This window comes from Vombatus ursinus, unplaced genomic scaffold, assembly GCF_900497805.2.
Source record: "Vombatus ursinus unplaced genomic scaffold, bare-nosed wombat genome assembly UNPS02011649.1, whole genome shotgun sequence".
Lineage (NCBI taxonomy): Eukaryota > Metazoa > Chordata > Mammalia > Diprotodontia > Vombatidae > Vombatus > Vombatus ursinus.
Window position 1 is genome coordinate 247,010 of NW_020951427.1, and position 18,155 is coordinate 265,164.

The following is an 18,155-nucleotide window of genomic DNA, read 5'->3' on the forward strand; positions in this document are numbered from 1 at the left end:
AGGCACACAGTTAGAGATGTGCAGTTTCAACTTTATAGAGGCATGCAGTTTAAAAAAATAACAGAAGCATGCAGAGGGATAAGAGACATGTAGTTACAATTGTACAGAGGTATGCAGTAAAAAACCAAAAACAAACAAACAAACAAACAAAAAAAACAAACCAGGAGAGGCCAGTTAATAAAGATGTGCAGTTTAAGAAAGCATATTCTTACCAGAGTGATCTGAAATGAACTGGGTCACTGGACAGGCCTTGGAGTCTGTTTTTTGTTTTTGTTTTTTGTTGTTTTTTGTTTTTTTTTCCACAAAGAATGGTGAGCTCAACCAAGGTGGGAACTCAAGATCGGAGGAGAGAGAAGAATGGAGGACTCACCAGATTGGGAGTAGGAGAGTGGGGTTAGACTCCACAGAAATAAATCTCCAGTGGTGCCTAATTCGTTTCCTCTAGTACTGGAGAGTCCAGTGGCCTGGTTCCATGTCCAATCCCACTTCTGACAACAATTAATATAAACCAGACTGAACAGGCTTCTAACCTGTGGATGGCTGGAGTCAGAAAGAGCAGGCTAGAGGCAGGAGAGTCAGGAATCAAACAGCAGTTTAATTTCAAAGTGAGGGCAATGGCTTGCAAGTAAAGAGGCAGATTAGACACATGTTCTGGGGCCCCATCTCTAGTGGAGGACCCCCTGCTTTGATTTATATACTTGTGGCTAGACAAAGAGTCAAACAGTGTAGTGTTTATAGCAACAGTGGTGAGGCACAACAACCACAGTGAAACAAGGTTATCTAGTGACAAAAAGTCCATTCATAGCTGGGCTTCACGTCTGAGCTTGTTGGTGCTTGCCCAAACTCAGGGACCATCAGTTCCAAAAGGTGAGTGCAAAGGATTATTGTTAGGGCAAGCTCAGGGCACAGCTTGCTTGCTGAGCCTTAGCTCTGGAAAACAGGGTGTCTCCTATTAGTCTCTTGAAACAATTTTCTAAGAGGCACCCAGAGGGATCTTTATGAATTATTTAGTGGCCTCTGGTCTCTATTTCAGTTTGACATTATTGATTTAGTCCATTTTTACCTCTTTATCTGCTGTATTGTTCCCTGGTTTGGGTATTAGTACTGCATTTATCTCTTAAAAGGGATTTGGTAAATTGATTTATTTCTCAATTACTGAAAATAAGCAATTTTTTTAGTAGTGTAGCTATTAACTATTCTTTAAACATTTGATAGAATTTTCATTGTAAATCTCTGGACCAGGGTTTGTTTTTGTAACTGTTCCTAGTTGGCTTCCTAGATTTCTCTTTCTGAGGTTTGGTTATCTAAGTTCTCTTTTTCTTGCTTTGCTAATTTGGATAGGTTATATTTTTGAGGATGCTGTGGGTCAAGATATTGGTGGAAGTGGTAGGTATGAGGTCATCCTCCCTCCTTTTTCTCTTCCCCTCCCACAACACCCAACACTGGGACTAGTGAAAGTGAGGAAGTTGTGTTACACACCTGAGACAGTTGTAGTTAACATTGCCCTAGGTGGATGAATGTAGCACCCATCTGTGAGCCATTTGGGCAAGAGGAGTATAAAAGTAGTTTTTGAGACTTCAGCTTGGAGCTCTTGACTCCAAGGAATCTCTTTGTTGACTGCTTTTTAAACCTTCTTTTCTGCAATTTTATTTGTCTTAATCTCCTGGATAAAAGAATTGCTTCCATCTGAAGGTATTGGAATACCATTTTAGTAAAAGCAATCAGTAAACACTTATTAAGCACCTACTATGTGCTAGGCATTAGGCTAAATGCTGGAGATACAAGAAAGAGGCAAAAGACAGTCCTTGTCCTCAAGGAGTTTGCAGTCTAATGAGGGAGACAACATGCAAATAAATCTATACAAAGCATGCTATGTATAGTATAAACAGGAGATAATTAAGAGGGAAGGCACAGGAATAAGAGGAGTTGGGAAAGGCTTCCTGTAGAAGGTAGGATTTTAGCTGAGACTTAAAGGAAGCCAGAGAGATCAGTAGTTAGAGCTTGTTGTTTGTCCTTCATTTTTGAAGAGGATCATGACATCAGGAAGGTGATGCCATGACTTGCAAGTGAATTGAATTTAAGTGAGGAAGGGCTGTGCAGAGTCACTTGCCTCACTTTCTTCTCTGGAGCCATCTGGGTGCAGGGGCAAGATATAGATCAGGACAACTGGAGATGGTCCCCAGACCTATGCTTTAGTGGCTAAATGGAGGCTGGATTGGAGTGGGGAGAGCCCTGAAGCAAGCTGATGACCAGCATGCTATTGCAATAATCAAGGCATGAGGTTATGATGGCTTGCACCAGGTGGTGACAGTATCAGAGAAGAGAAGGGGACTATTTCAGAGATGTTGAAAAGATGAAATTAACAAGCCTTGGCAACAGATTGGATATGGGCAGAAGAAGGTGAGAGTGAGAAATCCAGGATGACTCCTACGTTGTGAGCCTGAGGGACTGGGAGGATGCTGTTGTCTAATAGAGAAGGTGTGGGGTGGGTGGAGTAACGTTTAGGAAAAAAGACAGTGAGTTCTGTTTTGGTCTTGTTGAATTTAAGATATCTATTGGACATCCAGTTCAAGATTTCTGGAAGACAGCTGGATAGGTGAGATTAGAGGTCAGCAGAGTTTGGAGCTAGATGGGTAGATCTGAGAATCATCAGCATAGAGATGGTAATTAAATCCATGGGATCTGATCATGGGATCACCAAGTGAGTAGAACAGGAGAAGAGAAGAAGGCCCAGGATAGATTCCTATGGGACACCTACCTATGTTTAGAGGGTGTGATATAGAGGAAAATCCAGCAAAGGAGACAGAGAAGGGGCAATCAGATAAATAGGAGGAGAGCCAGGAGAGAGGTATACCAAAAACCTAAAGAGAAAAGAGTATCAAGGAGAAGAGGATGCCTGACAGTGTCAGAGACTGCAAAGAGTTAAAAAAGCATGAGGATTGAGAAAAGGCCATTAGATTTGTGGATTAAGAGATCATTAGTAATTTTAGTAACTTTGAAGAGAACAAGTTAGGTTGAATAATGAGGTAGGAAGTCAGATTGCAAAGAATTAAGAAGATTCAGAGGAAAGGAAGTAAAGTATCTATTATAGATGGACCTCTCAAGGCCTTTAGCCATAAAATGAAGGAATGATATATGACAATAGAGGTTGATAAGACCATTGACCTCTCCATGAGTTCAAATCCGGCCTTAGACACTTACTAGCTATGTGACCCTGGACAAGTCACTTAACCCTGTTGGCCTCAGTTTCTTCTATAAAATGAGCTGGAGAAGGAAATGGCAAACCGTTCCACTATCTTTGCCAAGAAAATCCTAAATAGGATCATAAAAAGTCAGACACAACTGGAACAATTGAACACCAATTCCATCCTGAGTATTATCCTTTCTCTTTAACCTCTATCAACCGAACCCTGATTGTTTCTTTGTGTTGCTATATCCTGGACTCACTCTCTCAGAGCAAGGATGTCTCAGATCCTCCTTAAGACTGAGGAAATTGAGGGTGGAGCCAAGAAGGTGGAGAAAAGGCAGCAGCTTACCTGAACTCTCCCCAAAACCCCTCTGAACACCTTTAAATAATGCCATAAAAATTCCTGGAACATCAGAACCCACAAAAGGACAGGATGAAATAATCTTCCAGCCAAAGACAACTTAGAAGGTCAGCAGGAAAGGTCTGTTGCACCTAGCTGAGAGTGGAGCACAGTCCAGCACAGGTCAGCAGGGCTCCAGCCCCAGCAAACCCGGAGCAGGCCTTGGGAGCTACTGAGTCAGCAGTGGCAGCCACTCCTTCTGGAGCTCTCAGCCCACAGACAGTAAGAGGGTCAAACAACTGGTCAGAAGAAGATTGCAGCCATCTCTTTGCTGTCCCTGAGGCAGGACTCCGTCGCTTTGCCCATACTTGGACCAGGTCACAATCCTGGGTAGCCGTCCCAGGGTGAGGGGAGGAGCTCTAGTATACCAGAGCTTGTAGTTGCAGTGGAGCAGGGACTCTTGCCACAGTCACTCACAGACCAGAGCATAGGCCAGAAGAGTAGTAAACACACCTTTTCTTAGATCATACCACCTTAGAAGAACTGAAAACTCACAGATCTCTGGAAGTATCTCTGGAAAAGCTGCACAAAACCCCAGAAGTGTGGAACAGTATGCTCTCCACCCTGGAAGCAGAGCCTTGCCTTAACAAAGAGTTAAAAGTCAAGAAATAGGCTGGGAAAATGAGCAAACAACAGAAAAAATCTGAATTACTATGGTGACAAGGGAGATCAAAACACACTCAGAAGATGATAACAAAGTCAACTGCATCCTAAATCCAAAGCCTCCAAGAAAGACATGATTTGATCTCAGGCCATGAAAGAACTCAAAAAGGATTTTGAAGATCAAACAGGAGAGGCAGAGGAAAAATTGGGAAGAGAAATGAGAGTGATGCAAGAAAATCATGAAAAAAAGTCAGCAGCTTGGTAAAAAGGACACAAAAAAATACTGAAGAAAATAACACCTTAAAAAAACAGACTAGGCCAAATGGTAAAAGAGGTACAGAAAGCTAATGGGGAGAAGAATGCCTTAAAAAGCAGAATTGGCCAAATGGAAAAAGAGGCACAAAAATTCACTGAAGAAAAAAACTTCTTAGAAAGTAGAATTGGAACCTGGAAAGACTTATATGAACTGATGCTGAGTGAAATGAGCAGAATCAGGAGAACATTATACACAGGAACAGCCACATTGTGGGATGACTGACTTTGATAGGCTTAGCTCTTCTCTGCAATGCAAGGATCTAAGACAACTCCAAAAGACTCATGATGGAAAGTGCTATCCACACTTAGGAGTCTGAATGCAGATAGAAGCATACTATTTGCTCTACTTTTACTGTGTTGTTTTATTGCTTCATTCTTGTGGTTCATCCCATTAGTTCTAATTCTTCTTTACATCATGACTAATGTGAAAATATGTTTAATATGAATGTGTAAGTAGAGCCCATATCAGATTACATGCCTTCTTGGGGAGGGGTAAAGAAAGGGAGGGAGAGAAAATTTAAAACCTAAAATCTTATGGAAGTGGATGCTGAAAACTAAAATAAATAAATTAATTATTAAAAAAAAAAAGAAAACCAATAAGAGGAAAACTTTATCTATGCAAAAAAAGAGAAGCATAAAAATGTAAACAGGAAAGGGAAATCATAAGGGACTTAATAAGGTTAAACTGTTTACATTCCTCCATGGAAAGATGATACTTGTAACTCATAAGAACTTTCTCATTATTGGGGCAGTTAGAAGGAGTATATATAGACAAAGGGCACAGGTGTGAATTGAATATGAAAGGATGATATCTAAAAAAATAAAATTAAGGGATGAGAGAAGAATGTACTAGGAGAAAGGGAAAGGGAGAGGTAGAATGGGATAAATCATCTCACATAAAATAGTCAAGAAAAAAGCTTTTACAGTGGAGGGGAATAGGGGGAAGGAGAGGGGGAGTGAGTGAACTTTACTCTCATTAGAATTGGCTCCAAGAGGGAATAACTTACACACTCAATTGGGTATCAAAATCCATCTTACCCTACAGGCAAGTAGGAGGGGAATGGGTCAAGAGAAGGGGGGGTAATATAAGGGAGGGAAGTATGGGGGAGGGTGGGTAGTCAGAAGCAAAACACTTTTGAGGAGAGACAGGGTGAAAGGACAGGGAGGATAGAATAAATGTGGGGGAATAGGATGGAGGGAAATACAGTTAGCAATAGTAACTATGAAAAAAATTTTGAAGCAAGTTTCTCTGATAAAGGCCTCATTTCTTAGACATATAGAAAACGGATTCAAATTTATAAAAATAAGAGCCATTCCCCAATTGATAAATAATCAAAAGATAGGAACAGTTTTCAGGTGAATTAATCAAAGCTATCTATAGCCATATGAAAAAATGCTCTCGCTATTGATTGGAAAAATGCAAATTAAAACAATTCTGAGGTACTACCTCATACCTATTAGATTAGCTAATAAGACAGAAAAGGTAAATGACAAATGTTGGAGGGAATGTGGGAAAAATGAGACATGAATGCACTGTTTGTGGAGTTGTGAACTGATTCAACCGTTCTGTAGAGCAATTTGGAACTATGCTGAAAGGGTTATAAATATCCTTTGCATATCCTTTGACCTAGCAATAACCATTACTAGATCAGTATCCCGAAAGAGATAAAAAACAAAAAGGAAAAGGAGATACACACACACACACACACACACACACACACACACACAATATTTATAGCAGCTCTTTCCTAGTAGCAAAGAATTGGAAATTGAGAGGATGGCCATAAATTGAGGAATGGCTGAACAAATTGTGGAATGTGATTATGATGGAATACTATTGTGCTATAAGAAATGATGAGCAGGATATTCTCAGAAAAACCTGGACTTATATGAGCTGCTGCGAAGTGAAATGTACTGCATGCAAAGTAACAGCAATATTGTAAGATGATCAGCTATGAGTGACTCAGTTATTCTCAGCAGTACAATGATCCAAGACAACTCTGAAGGACTTATGATGAAAAATGCTATCCATCCCCAGAGCAAGAACTGATGGTGTCTGAATATAGATTGAAGCATACTTTTTTACTTTATTTTTCTTGAGGATTTTTTTGGTCTATGTTTTCTTTCACAATGTGACTAATATGGAAATGTTTTGCATGACTCCATATGTATAACATATCTAATTGTTTGCCTTCTCAGTGGGAGGGGTGGGGAGGGAGAAAGCAGAGAATTTGGAACTCAAAGTTTTAAAAATAAATGTTAAAAATTGTTTTTACCCATAACTGGGGAAAAATAAAATATTAAATAAATTCAAAAAATAAAAAAGACTGAGGAAGTCAAGAGAAGGTGATGCTTGAGTTGCATCTTATAGAAATAAAGGAATTCTTTAAAGTAAAAGTGAGGATAAAGTATATTCAGGGCATGAAAGACAGTCAAGTCAGTGAAAAGGCACCAAGATGGAATATACAAACTATTGTGTGTGAAGAACAGAGAAGAAGGCCAATTTGGCTGGAAGAGAGAGTGTGTGAAGGGGAGTAATGTGCAGTGAATCTGGGAAGATAGGTTGGGATCATGTGAGCTTTAAAAGCTAAATAGAAGAGTTTATATGTAACCCTAGAAGAAATAGGGAGCCACTGGAGATTATTGAGGAGGGAAATGATATGGCCAGATCTACCCCATAGGAAAATTATTTTGGCAACTGTATGGAGGATAAACTCAAGTGGGTATAGACTTTAGAATTGATCAATTAGAAGGCTGTTGCAAAAATCTAAGTAAGAGTTGATAAGGGGGGCAGCTAGGTGGCACAGTGGATAGAGCACCAGCCCTGGAGTCAGGAGGACCTGAGTTCAAGTCAGGCCTCAGACACATAACACTCATTAGCTGTATGACTCTGGGCAAGTCACTTAACCCCAATATCCTCACAAAAAAACAAAACAAATAAAAATAAATAAAGGAGGTGCTGAGGGCCTGAACTTAGGAAGTAATCACATATGTAGAGAGAAGGGGTCAGATGTAAGAACAGAAATGACAAAATTTGGCAACTGATTTGATATTTTGTGTGAGAAAAAGTGAGGGGTTGAGATTAATACTGAGATTATGAACCTGGTAGCCAGAAGAATAATGGTATCTTTGACAGAAATAGGGAGGTTTGGAAGTAATGAGATTACTAGAGAAGATAATGAGTTTTATTTTTGGATATGTTGATTTAGAAGATGTCTAATAGGAGTAAAACTCAGGTAAGAGACTGGGGCTGGACATAATTAAATGTCATCAGCCTAGAGATGATCATTTAATTTCTGGGAACTGATAAGGTCACACACAGAGAGAATGTATATGTAGTTATAAGTAGAGAACCTATAATAAAGACTCAGGAATACCCAATTAGGGGGCATAAGATAGATGAAAAACCAGCAAAAGAGAATGAGACGTTAGACAGATAAGAGGAAAATCAGGAGGGAGTAGAAAACCCAGAGAGGAGAGAATATCCAGGAGGTATTCAACAGTGTCAAATACTGTAGATAGGTCAAGAAGAATGAGAACTTTAAAAATGACCATGAGCTTTAGAAATTAAGATATTATTAGTAATTTTGGGTCAAATAGTTTCTCTTGAGTGATGAGGTCAGAATTCAAATTGGAAAGGGTTGTGGAATGAAGGACAGAAGAAGAAATGGAAGCAGAGTATGTAGAAAATTCTTTACATTTTGTTTATTTTCCTTGTATTCATGTATTAATGGCAACTTATATTACATTATGGTTTGTTAGAAATGTGTTTGACATTTTTCTTTTTAATATTTATTAATTATTTCTTTGCGTCCTATAACATGATGAGTTTTTGTAAACATACCTTGTGATACTGAAAAATGTATGTATTCTCTATGGTTCTTATTTGGAAGATTCTGTGTCTTTCCAATAGAAGTCTATTCAAGCTATTTTCCTTTTACTGTTTGCTTTTTCCAGCTTTGAAAACATTAAAGTCTTCTACATTTATTATGTTAATTTCTATAATATTTTAAAATTCAGTTGGATTTTCCTTTATGAGCTTAGGTGAGCTGCAGGTCACAGCAACATAGAACTGTAACTGAAAGGGACCTCAGAGGCAATCTAGTCCGAACCTCTTACTTTATAAATGAGGGAACTATAGTCAATGGAGGTTAAGTAACTTAACTTGCCCAAGATCACATGGGTTTTATAAGAGGTAGAATTTGAACTGAATTCCTCTGACTCCAGATTCAGTGCTCTTAATGCTATTGCTCATTACCTGATAAGCTTATAAGCAGAAAGTTATTTTTATTTTTCTCTGTCTTGACATGATGTTTTTATCTTAATTTAAATCACGAATAAAACTTCTGATTTGGGGGGGACTCAATGCATAGTGTAAAAAAAAGTTTCTAGCCCTTCATTTTTCCTCTGTCTGAATTTTTCTTTTAAATTTTTTTTAGGCAGTTGGGGTTAAGTGACTTGCCCAGGGTCACACAGCTAGTAAGTGTCAAGTGTTTGGTCTGAGGCTGGATTTGAACTCAGGTCCTCCTGACTTCAGGGCTGGTGCTCTGTCCACTGCACTGCCTAGCTGCCCCCTCTGTCTAAATTTTTGAAGAAGTGTTTTTTATATATGGCAAATTGTTAGATTTTATTTTCTTTCATATCTCAGGGAGTTTAATCCATTTACATCTAAGTTTGTAATTTTAAAGTTTGTGCTCTTGTTTATTTAATTCTTTTGTATTGATTTTATTCTATCCCACTTCTGGTTTTTGTTTTTCCTACCTTCTGAGGTTAGTATTTGGTCTCAGTGCTTAATTTTGTTTACATTCATTTGATTCCAGTCTCCTCCCCAACCAGATTCTATTCCCCACCTCTTGTTATATTGGCCTATCCCAGGTTCCTTTTGTTGAAAGAAATTATGATTTTCTCTTTCCTTTTTGGGGGGAAGGGGGTGAGATCCTTCTTTAGCCTCTTTTTTCTCAGTCCAAATAAGAGGACAGATCAGAATCCTGCCAGCTCTTTTATATCCTCTCCACCTCTACCTCAGATACTTAGCTTGAGTAACATTCATTTGTTAGACCCTTTTCTGGGAACTTCTTATTTCACCCTTCATTATTCCCTTCTGCTTATAAGTTCTTAAATCTAGCATCCCATTTATAGTTGGCACTTAAGGTTGAAATTATCATAATCATCTATTATTAGCTGTACTATTCAGCTAAAATCTAAATTACTCTTGTGCAGAGAATGTGATTTCTGAGAAATTGTCTCACTACTGAGCCCTTACAAAGTGTGTTATCTGCCTCTTTGTTCTCTCTGCATAGATTATACTATTCCCAAACCAGATTTGATATCCCATATTGAACAAGGAAAGGAGCCAATCTTCAAGAATCTGGCAAATTTGGAGACAAGTGTGAGAACGAACCAATCTAGCACTGCTGAGCTACGTAACTCTGACAGCACTGAGGAACAGCAGTCTGTCCCTGGTAAGTGGCAAGAGATTAAGACCTTGTGGCAAAACATAAAAAAAAAAAAGCACTTCAGTAAAACTAATCAAGATCTTAAAGAAGTCAGACAGTATCTTCAATGTTCCACACCATTTGCATTGAAGAGGAGGGAAATTTTCTCTATATTTCATTGCCAAGCCTGGTAAATACAATGTTCAATTTCAGGGTTGTTTGTTTTTGTATTTTTTTTCCTTTCCATTTCCATTTTAGTTTTGTGTGTTGTTCTCCTGGTTCTACTGAAGTCCTCTCATGCGCCTCTGTATTCTTTATATCCATCATTTCTTACAGCACTAGAATATTCTATAATATTCATATATCACAGTTTGTTTAGTCATTTCCCCAGTTGATAGGCATTTTTTTTGTCTTTAGTTCTCTACTATTCAATTCAATAAACATTTATTAAGTGCCTACTATGTGTTGGGCACTGTGCTAAGCACTAAGGATACAAATAAGAAAAAGATAGTCCCTGCCCTCAAGGAACTTACAATCTAATGGGGGAAGACAACTCACAAAAGGAGCTGGAAAGTGTCAGGGGTTGGGGGAAGGAGATAGATGTGTCCATCTACGTGTCCATCTATGTGTCCAGGAGGTGCCCAGGATGGGAGCATCTTGTTCTATGGAGTTGAAACCAAACAGAACTGCAGATAGAAAATGGAAAAAAAGGAGATCACAAAAAATGCTGCTTTAAATATTTTGGTGTTTATGGGAACTTTCTTTTTGTCTCTGACCTCCATAGGAGATGTACCTACAAGTTTATTAATGTTCCCTTCCCCTGACAGACCCTCTAGCCATGACTATTTTTATCTTTTTTCATCTTTGCCAATTTGATGGGTATAAAGTGAAACCTTAGAGTAGTCTTGCTTGTTATTTCTTATTATTAATGATTTGGAACAGTCTTTCATTTGACTTTCAATTCTTTTCAGAGCTGTATGTTCATATCCTTTGACAATATATCTGCTGGAGAATGGTTCATGGTCTTACATGTTTGTGTTAATTTCCTATGTATCTTGAATGTTAGATCCTTATCAGAAAGATCTGATACAGAGGTAATTCACCAACTCAAAGAAATGGTAGGACATAGCCTAGGAAAGGAAATCAACCATGGCTTGACTCAAATGTCTCTTCTTTGAGAACTGTAGTCTTGTGGAGGTGGAACCAAGATGGGGGAATACAGGCAACAACTCAGCTCAATTCTTACAACATTTCCCTCCAAATAACTTTAAAATAACTCCTCAAATCAAACTAACAACTTCAACAAAGTTGCAGGATGTAAAATAAACCCACATAAATCAGCATTTCTATGTTACAACAAAGTCCAGCAGCAAGAGATAGGAAGAGAAATTTCATTTAAAATAATTGCAGACTATATGAAATACTTGGGAGTCTACCTGCCAAGACAAACCCAGGAACTATATGAACACAATTATAAAATACTCCATACAAATAAGGTCAGATCTAAACAATTGGAGACAAAGTAATTGCTCATGGGTAGACAAGCCAATATAATAAAAATGGAGGTGGACAACATTTTTCATTGTAAGTTCTTTGGAATTGTCTTGGATCATTGTATTACTGAGAACAGCTAAATCATTCATAGTTGATCACTGTACAATATTGTTGTTACCATATATAATGTTCTCCCAGTTCTGCTCATTTCACTTTGCATCAGTTCATGTAAGTCTTCTCAGGTTTTCTGAAAGCATCCTGCTCATCATTTCTTACAGCATAATAGTATTCCATAACAATCATAGACCACAGCTTGTTCAGCCATTCCCCAATTGATGGTCATCTCCTCAATTTCCAGTTCTTTGCCACCACAAAAAGAACTGCTATAAAACCTTTTTCTTTGATCTCTTTGGGATACAGATCTAGTAGTGATATTGCTGGGTCAAAGGGTATGCACAGTTTGATTACCCTTTGGGTATAATTTCAAATTGTTCTCCAGAATGGTTGGATCAGTTCACAACACCACCAATGTGTGTTGGTGTCCCAATTTTTCCATATCCCCTCCAACATTTGTCATTTTCCTTTTCTGTCATATTAGTTAACCTGAAATGTGAGAGTTGTTTTAATTTGTATTTCTCTGATCAATAGTGATATAGAGCTTTTCTTCATATGACCGTAGATAACTTTGATTTCTTCATCTGCCTATTCATATCCTTTGACTATTTATCAACTAGAATGACTTGTATTCTTATAAATTTGATTCAGTTCTTTATATATTTGAGAAATTAGGTCTTTAACAGAGAAACTTGCTGTAAAATCCCCCCCCCCCACCCCAGTTTTTTACTTTTCTTGTAATCTGGTTGCATTGGTTTTGTTTGTGCAAAATCTTTTTAATTTGATGCAATCAAATTAACCATTTTATGTCCTGTAACACTCTTTTCATAAATTCTTCCCTTCACAAATCAAAACAACTCTGAGGTACCACATCACACCTATCAGATTGGCTAACATGACAAAACAGGAAAATGATAAATGTTGGAGAAAATATGGGAAAATTGGAACATTAATGCATTGTTAGTGGAGTTGTGAACTGATCCAACCATTTTAGAGAGCAATTTGGAACTATGCCCAAAGGGCTATAAAAACGTGTATACCCTTTGACCCAGCAATACCACTTCTAGGGATGTGTCCCAAAGAGATCATAAAAATGGGAAAAGGACCCACATATACAAAAATATTTATAGCAGCTCTTTCTGTGGTGGCAAAGAATTGGAAATTGAGGGGATGCCCATCAATTGGGGAATGACTGAACAAGTTGAGGTATATGAATGTAATGGAATACTATTGTGCTATAAGAAATGATGAGGAAATGGACTTCAGAAAAACCTGGAAAGACTTGTATGGTTTGATGCTGAGTGAAGTGAGCAGAACCAGGAGAACATTGTACATAGTAACAGCCATGTTATGCTATGATTAACTTTGATAGACTTAGCTCTTCTCAGTAATGCAAGGAACTAAGACATCTCCAGAAGTCTCATGATGGAAAATGCTATCCACATCCACAAAGAACTATTGAGTTTGAATGTAGATCAAAGCATACTATTTGCTCTTTTTTTTTATTCTGTTTTATTTTGTTTCTTCTTTCTTGTGGTTCCTCCTATTGGTTCTAATTCTTCTTTACAACATGACTAATGTGAAAATATGTTTAACAGCAATGTATATGTAGAGCCTGTATCAGATTGCATGCTGTCTTGGGGAGAAAATTTAAAACTCAAAAGCTTATGGAAGTGAATGTTGAAAACTAAAATTAAATAAATTAATTTAAAAAATAAATTCTTCCCTTATCCATAAATCTGAGAGGCAAAACATTCCATGAACCCCTAATTTGCTTATGATATCACCCTTTATGTCTAAATCATGTATGTATTTTAACCTTATCTCGATATATAGTGGAAGATGTTGGTTTATACGTAGTTTCTGCCAAACTGCTTTCTAGTTTTCTCAGCAATTTTTTCAAATAGTGAGTTATTTTCCCAAAATCTTGGATCTTTGGGTTTATCAAACATTAGATTACTATGGTCATTTACTACTGTGTATTATGTATCTAGTCCATTCCATTGATCCACCACCCTGTTTCCTAGCCAGTACCAGATTATCTTGATGATAATTGCTTTGTAATATAGTTTGAAATCTGAAACTGCTAGGCTGCCTTCCTTAACATTTTTTTCATTGATTCCCTTGATATTCCTAACCTTTTGTTCTTCCAGATGAATTTTGTTATTAATTTTTCTAACTCTGTAACAGAATTTTTGTATGGCACTGAATTAGTAAATTAATTTTGATAGAATTGTCATTTTTGTTATATTGGCTAGGCCTACCTACAAGCAACTACTTTTTCTCCAATTGTTTAGATCTGACTTAATTTGTGTGAAGCGTTTTATAATTGTGTTCATATATTTCCTGGGTTTGTCTTGGCAGGTAGACTCTCAAGTATTTCATATTGTCTGCAATTATTTTAAATGGAATTTCTCTTCCTATCTCTTGCTGCTGGACTTTGTTTTAATATAGAAATGCTGATTTATGTGGGTTTATTTTGTACCCTGCATCTTTGTTGAAGTTGTTAACTTGATTTGAGGAGTTATTTTAAAGTTGTTCAGAGGGGAATATTATAAGAATTTAGCTGAGTTGTTGCCTATATTCCTCCATCTTGGTTTTACCTCCTCAAGACTACAATTCTTGAAGAAGTGACGTTTGAATTAAGCCATGGTTGATTTCCTTTCCTAGGTTATGTCCTACCATTGCTTGCAGTTGGTGAATTATCCTAGATTAAGCCTAAGGCAGAATACCTTGCCTTGAATCAGTACAACTTGGGAAGCAGACACCAATAGTCCTTTCATTTCTCTCTTCTAAGTTGTTTTTAGTATGGAAATAAAGAAAATCATATTGTGGGCTTGCTTGCCCAAATAGCACAATGAAAGAACTCTTTGAGAAACAGAGCTAAATTCATATCAGAGACTTCCCTCTATGCAGCAGAGAAACATAATTTCTCCTTTCTGAATAATGTTTTTATTTGCACTTATTACAGGAAGCCTTTCCTGAGCCCAGTGGTAGAAATGAGGGATGAATGCAATAACCTGATCTCTGTGTTATATTTCACAAGCCTATGAAAATTAGCACTGATATGGTTTCTGAGGTTTCTGTTACAACCTGTGGTCCAGTCACTGGGTTTATCTGTGGACTCAAGGAATTGGTCTTAAAACCATGTTGGATACAGGGAGATTTCCTATCTTTGTTCTTGCTTTGTTCTTGACTATATTGTCTTCATTCAGCCTAAGTAAGTTTTCTACATCCTATTTATGTTTGGTATGTTACTGAAAAGACTTTGCACAGACCAAAGTTACAGCATTAGGAGGGACACTTAATGGGGGTGGGGGATAGGAAGGTGGAACAATACCTGGATTTTCAAGACAGCCCAGGTCAGAGTTGGATTCCCACTTTTAGTTTCTCATAAGAGATTCCTTGACCCCATTATAGATAAGACATGATTAATAACTGGACCTTTGCTCTTTCTTTCAGGAAACCAGAGAGTGATGCAGCTTAAAGCAAAGAAATGCCATTTTGGTAGTCCTCAAAACCAAGACTTATCTGGATCTTCATCACTTAATGAAGGAAATGTTTTCTGCAGGCCTACCCAAAGAAACACCTTGAGAAACCTGTCCTCCCAAAACAGAGAGCCTTCAATTCCAGAAGCTAATAGTACTAAGGGATTCACTGAGAGGGTGGAAGAGGAACACCCAGGGACCATCAATTGCCAGGAAGCCCCCAATGGACATAGATTCTATCCCTGCCATGTGTGTGGGAAAAGCTTCCAGTACAAAGGTCACTTGGTAAAACACCAAAGGAGCCACTCAGACAACCAATGCCAATGCCCACAGTGCAAGAAGAAATTCAGCAGGCAATCTGACAAGAGACAGAAAGGAAAGAACGAAAAAAAGAGAAGGAACAGAAAAAGAATCTATGAATGCAGTGAGTGTGGCAAGAGCTACTGCTTGAAGAAGAACCTGAATGCCCACCAGCGTAAGCATGGTGGGGAGGATTTCCTTCAGGAATCTGAAAGGAATAAGAACTTCACCCGCCAGGCCAACTTAAAGAGGCTTGAGGGCACACGAAGCAGGAGGAGTGTCTTCACTTGTAGAGAGTGTGGGAAAAGCTTCTGCCAGGAGTCTTACCTGCGAACCCATCTAAGCCTGCATAAGGAGGAAAAGCTGTTTATCTGTGGTGAGTGTAACAAGTGTTTTTCTTATCAGTACAAGTTCATCGAACACATCAGGATCCATACTGGGGAGAAGCCCTTCCAGTGTCCCAAGTGTGGAAAGAACTTCCGCCTGAAGGTCAATCTGAAGATCCATGTGAGCCTGCATAATGGGATCGATCCTTGCCGCTGTAGTGAGTGTAAAAAGACCTTTGCTCACAAAGCAAGCCTCGTCAAACACATCAGAAGACTTCATCGACTGGATAGGCCTTTTAAGTGTCCTGAGTGTGACAAGACCTTCAAAAGGAAGACCACCATGAGACTCCATTATGGCCTACACCAAGGTGAGAGACCATTCCCTTGCACAAAATGTGACAAATGCTTCAGCCAACAAATTAAACTCACTGAACACATGAGGGTCCACACTGGGGAGAAACCTTACCGGTGTTGTGAATGCGGTAAAAAATTTCGATTGAGGAGAATTATGATTGCCCATCAGAGTGAACACAGTGGGATGAAGTCCTTTATCTGTGGGGAGTGTGGCAAAAGATTCCTTATGCAGTACATGCTCACAGAACACTTCAGGGTCCACAGTGGGGAGAAGCCCTTCCAGTGTGGTGAATGTGGTAAGAACTTTACCCGGAGAACCAACTTGAATGCCCACATGCGTATCCATACTGGACAAAAGCCATTCTCCTGTAGCCAGTGTGGCAAATGTTTCCCCCATCAATCTAAGCTCGCTCAGCACCTTCAAGTGCACAACAAGGATAAAACCTTCCAATGTCCTGAATGTGACAAAAGCTTTCGCCAAAATAGAAGTCTGAAGGCCCACATGAGCCACCACAGTGGGGAAAAGCCTTTCACTTGTAAAGAGTGTGGCAAAAGCTTTGCCTTGCAGCATGTCTTCAATGAGCACATCAGAGTTCACAGTGGGGAAAAACCCTTCCAGTGTCCTGAATGTAACAAGTGCTTCTATAGGAAGGCTACCATGAAGGTCCATCAGAACAGACATAAGCAGAAAAAGTCATACCCATGCCCCAAGTGTGAAAAATGTTTTTCCCAGCGTTGTGAACTCACTGAACATGCTAAATCTCACCAAAAAAAGGCCTTCCAGTGTTCTGAGTGTGACAAGAGCTTCTCTCAGGAAAAATCTCTGAAGGTTCATGAGAGTCTGCACAAAGCGGGGAGTACACTTTCCTGTGATGAATGTGGTAAGAATTTCACCCGAAAGTGTGAGCTAAGTAGACACATCAAGATCCATGCTAGGAAGAAGTCCTTCCAGTGTCCTGACTGTAAAAAGAGCTTTGTCCATAAGTCATCTTTGAGGGCACACCACCACATACATAAGAAGGAAAGACCATTTTTATGTTCTGATTGTGGCAAGAGCTTTGCTTATGTGGGTGCATTTAATACCCATAATGCAGCCCATGCTAAGGAGAAAGCCAAGAGTTCCAGGTCAGAGAAGAGTTCCAGATCAGAGAAGAGTTCCAGGTCAGAGAAGAGTTCCAGACCAGAGAAGAGTTCTAGGTCAGAGAAGAGTTCTAGGTCGGAGGTGGTACCCAATAGTGCCAGCTCTTTGAACCAGTGAGCATCATTAGAGTTAATTCTAATTCCCTAACTTGATGGGAAGCTGTATTAGGATGCACACCAGCCAGATGTGTGGATAATTCAGAAGAAATTGAAGGCTGAGTAGATCCAAGAATCTGAGAGACCATGAAGAGTCTTCCTTTTAAAGCCTTACATTGAAGCTTCTCTTTGCCCTTTCCTAAGAATGTCCTTTCATTTGAGTTCACATTGCTCTTATTGACTCCTTTAGTGCCTTCTAAAGGTGTGAACAACCCTATACTCATTGATCCTTTTTTTCCTCCTTTCCTTCTCCAGGGATTTCATAACCTTATACACAGAGAACATACTAAAAAAGACCATGAATGAGGACATGTGAAGGGATTGAAACTCTCCTCTAGCTTGACCTAGTCTCAAATTCCCTTTCCTAGAATTCTTTGATTAAACTTAACAGGATCTTTCCTATGAAGTTAATAATTTCTGTTAGGGTGCAGATAGAGATAGCTTTATTTGTTTAAAAAAAGGGTAATGACTTCATCCTAGTTTTTAGGATAATTATCCTCTTAAGTCTTAATCATTCTCTTCAGAGCTGAATTAAACCTTTCTGCCAGGAAATGACATTGGTGACAAACAGTAGGCTTTATATTTAACCCCACTTTATTTCCATAGGTATTTATCACTTCTGAAAAATCTATTAGGATTACTAAAGAAAATCCCAGATGAAAAAAAATTTAGTAAAACCTTGGCTACTTTTTGTTTCTTTGTGAAGGATAACACTAGTGCTTTTGTATACCTTGTGGCATAAAGTACCATTGCAAGAATTGTTTTGTTTTGTTTTAATGGTAGGTGGGCTTAAGGAACACACCTACTAGGTCAATATACTTTATGGAAAAATTTTTCTAAGAA

At 38.5% G+C, this 18,155-nt stretch overlaps 1 protein-coding gene across 1 annotated transcript in view; it reads left to right on the forward strand.

Annotated features, from left to right (window-relative positions):
- LOC114039176 (zinc finger protein 425-like) overlaps window positions 1-17,274 on the forward strand; it is a 32,338-nt gene extending 15,064 nt beyond the window's left edge. Inside the window, exons 5-6 of the mRNA XM_027856853.1 lie at window positions 9,806-9,967; window positions 15,011-17,274. Coding sequence (XP_027712654.1) covers window positions 9,806-9,967; window positions 15,011-17,274 — 2,426 coding nt within the window. The remainder of the gene's footprint in view (window positions 1-9,805; window positions 9,968-15,010) is intronic.
- The last annotated feature ends 881 nt before the right edge of the window (window positions 17,275-18,155 follow it).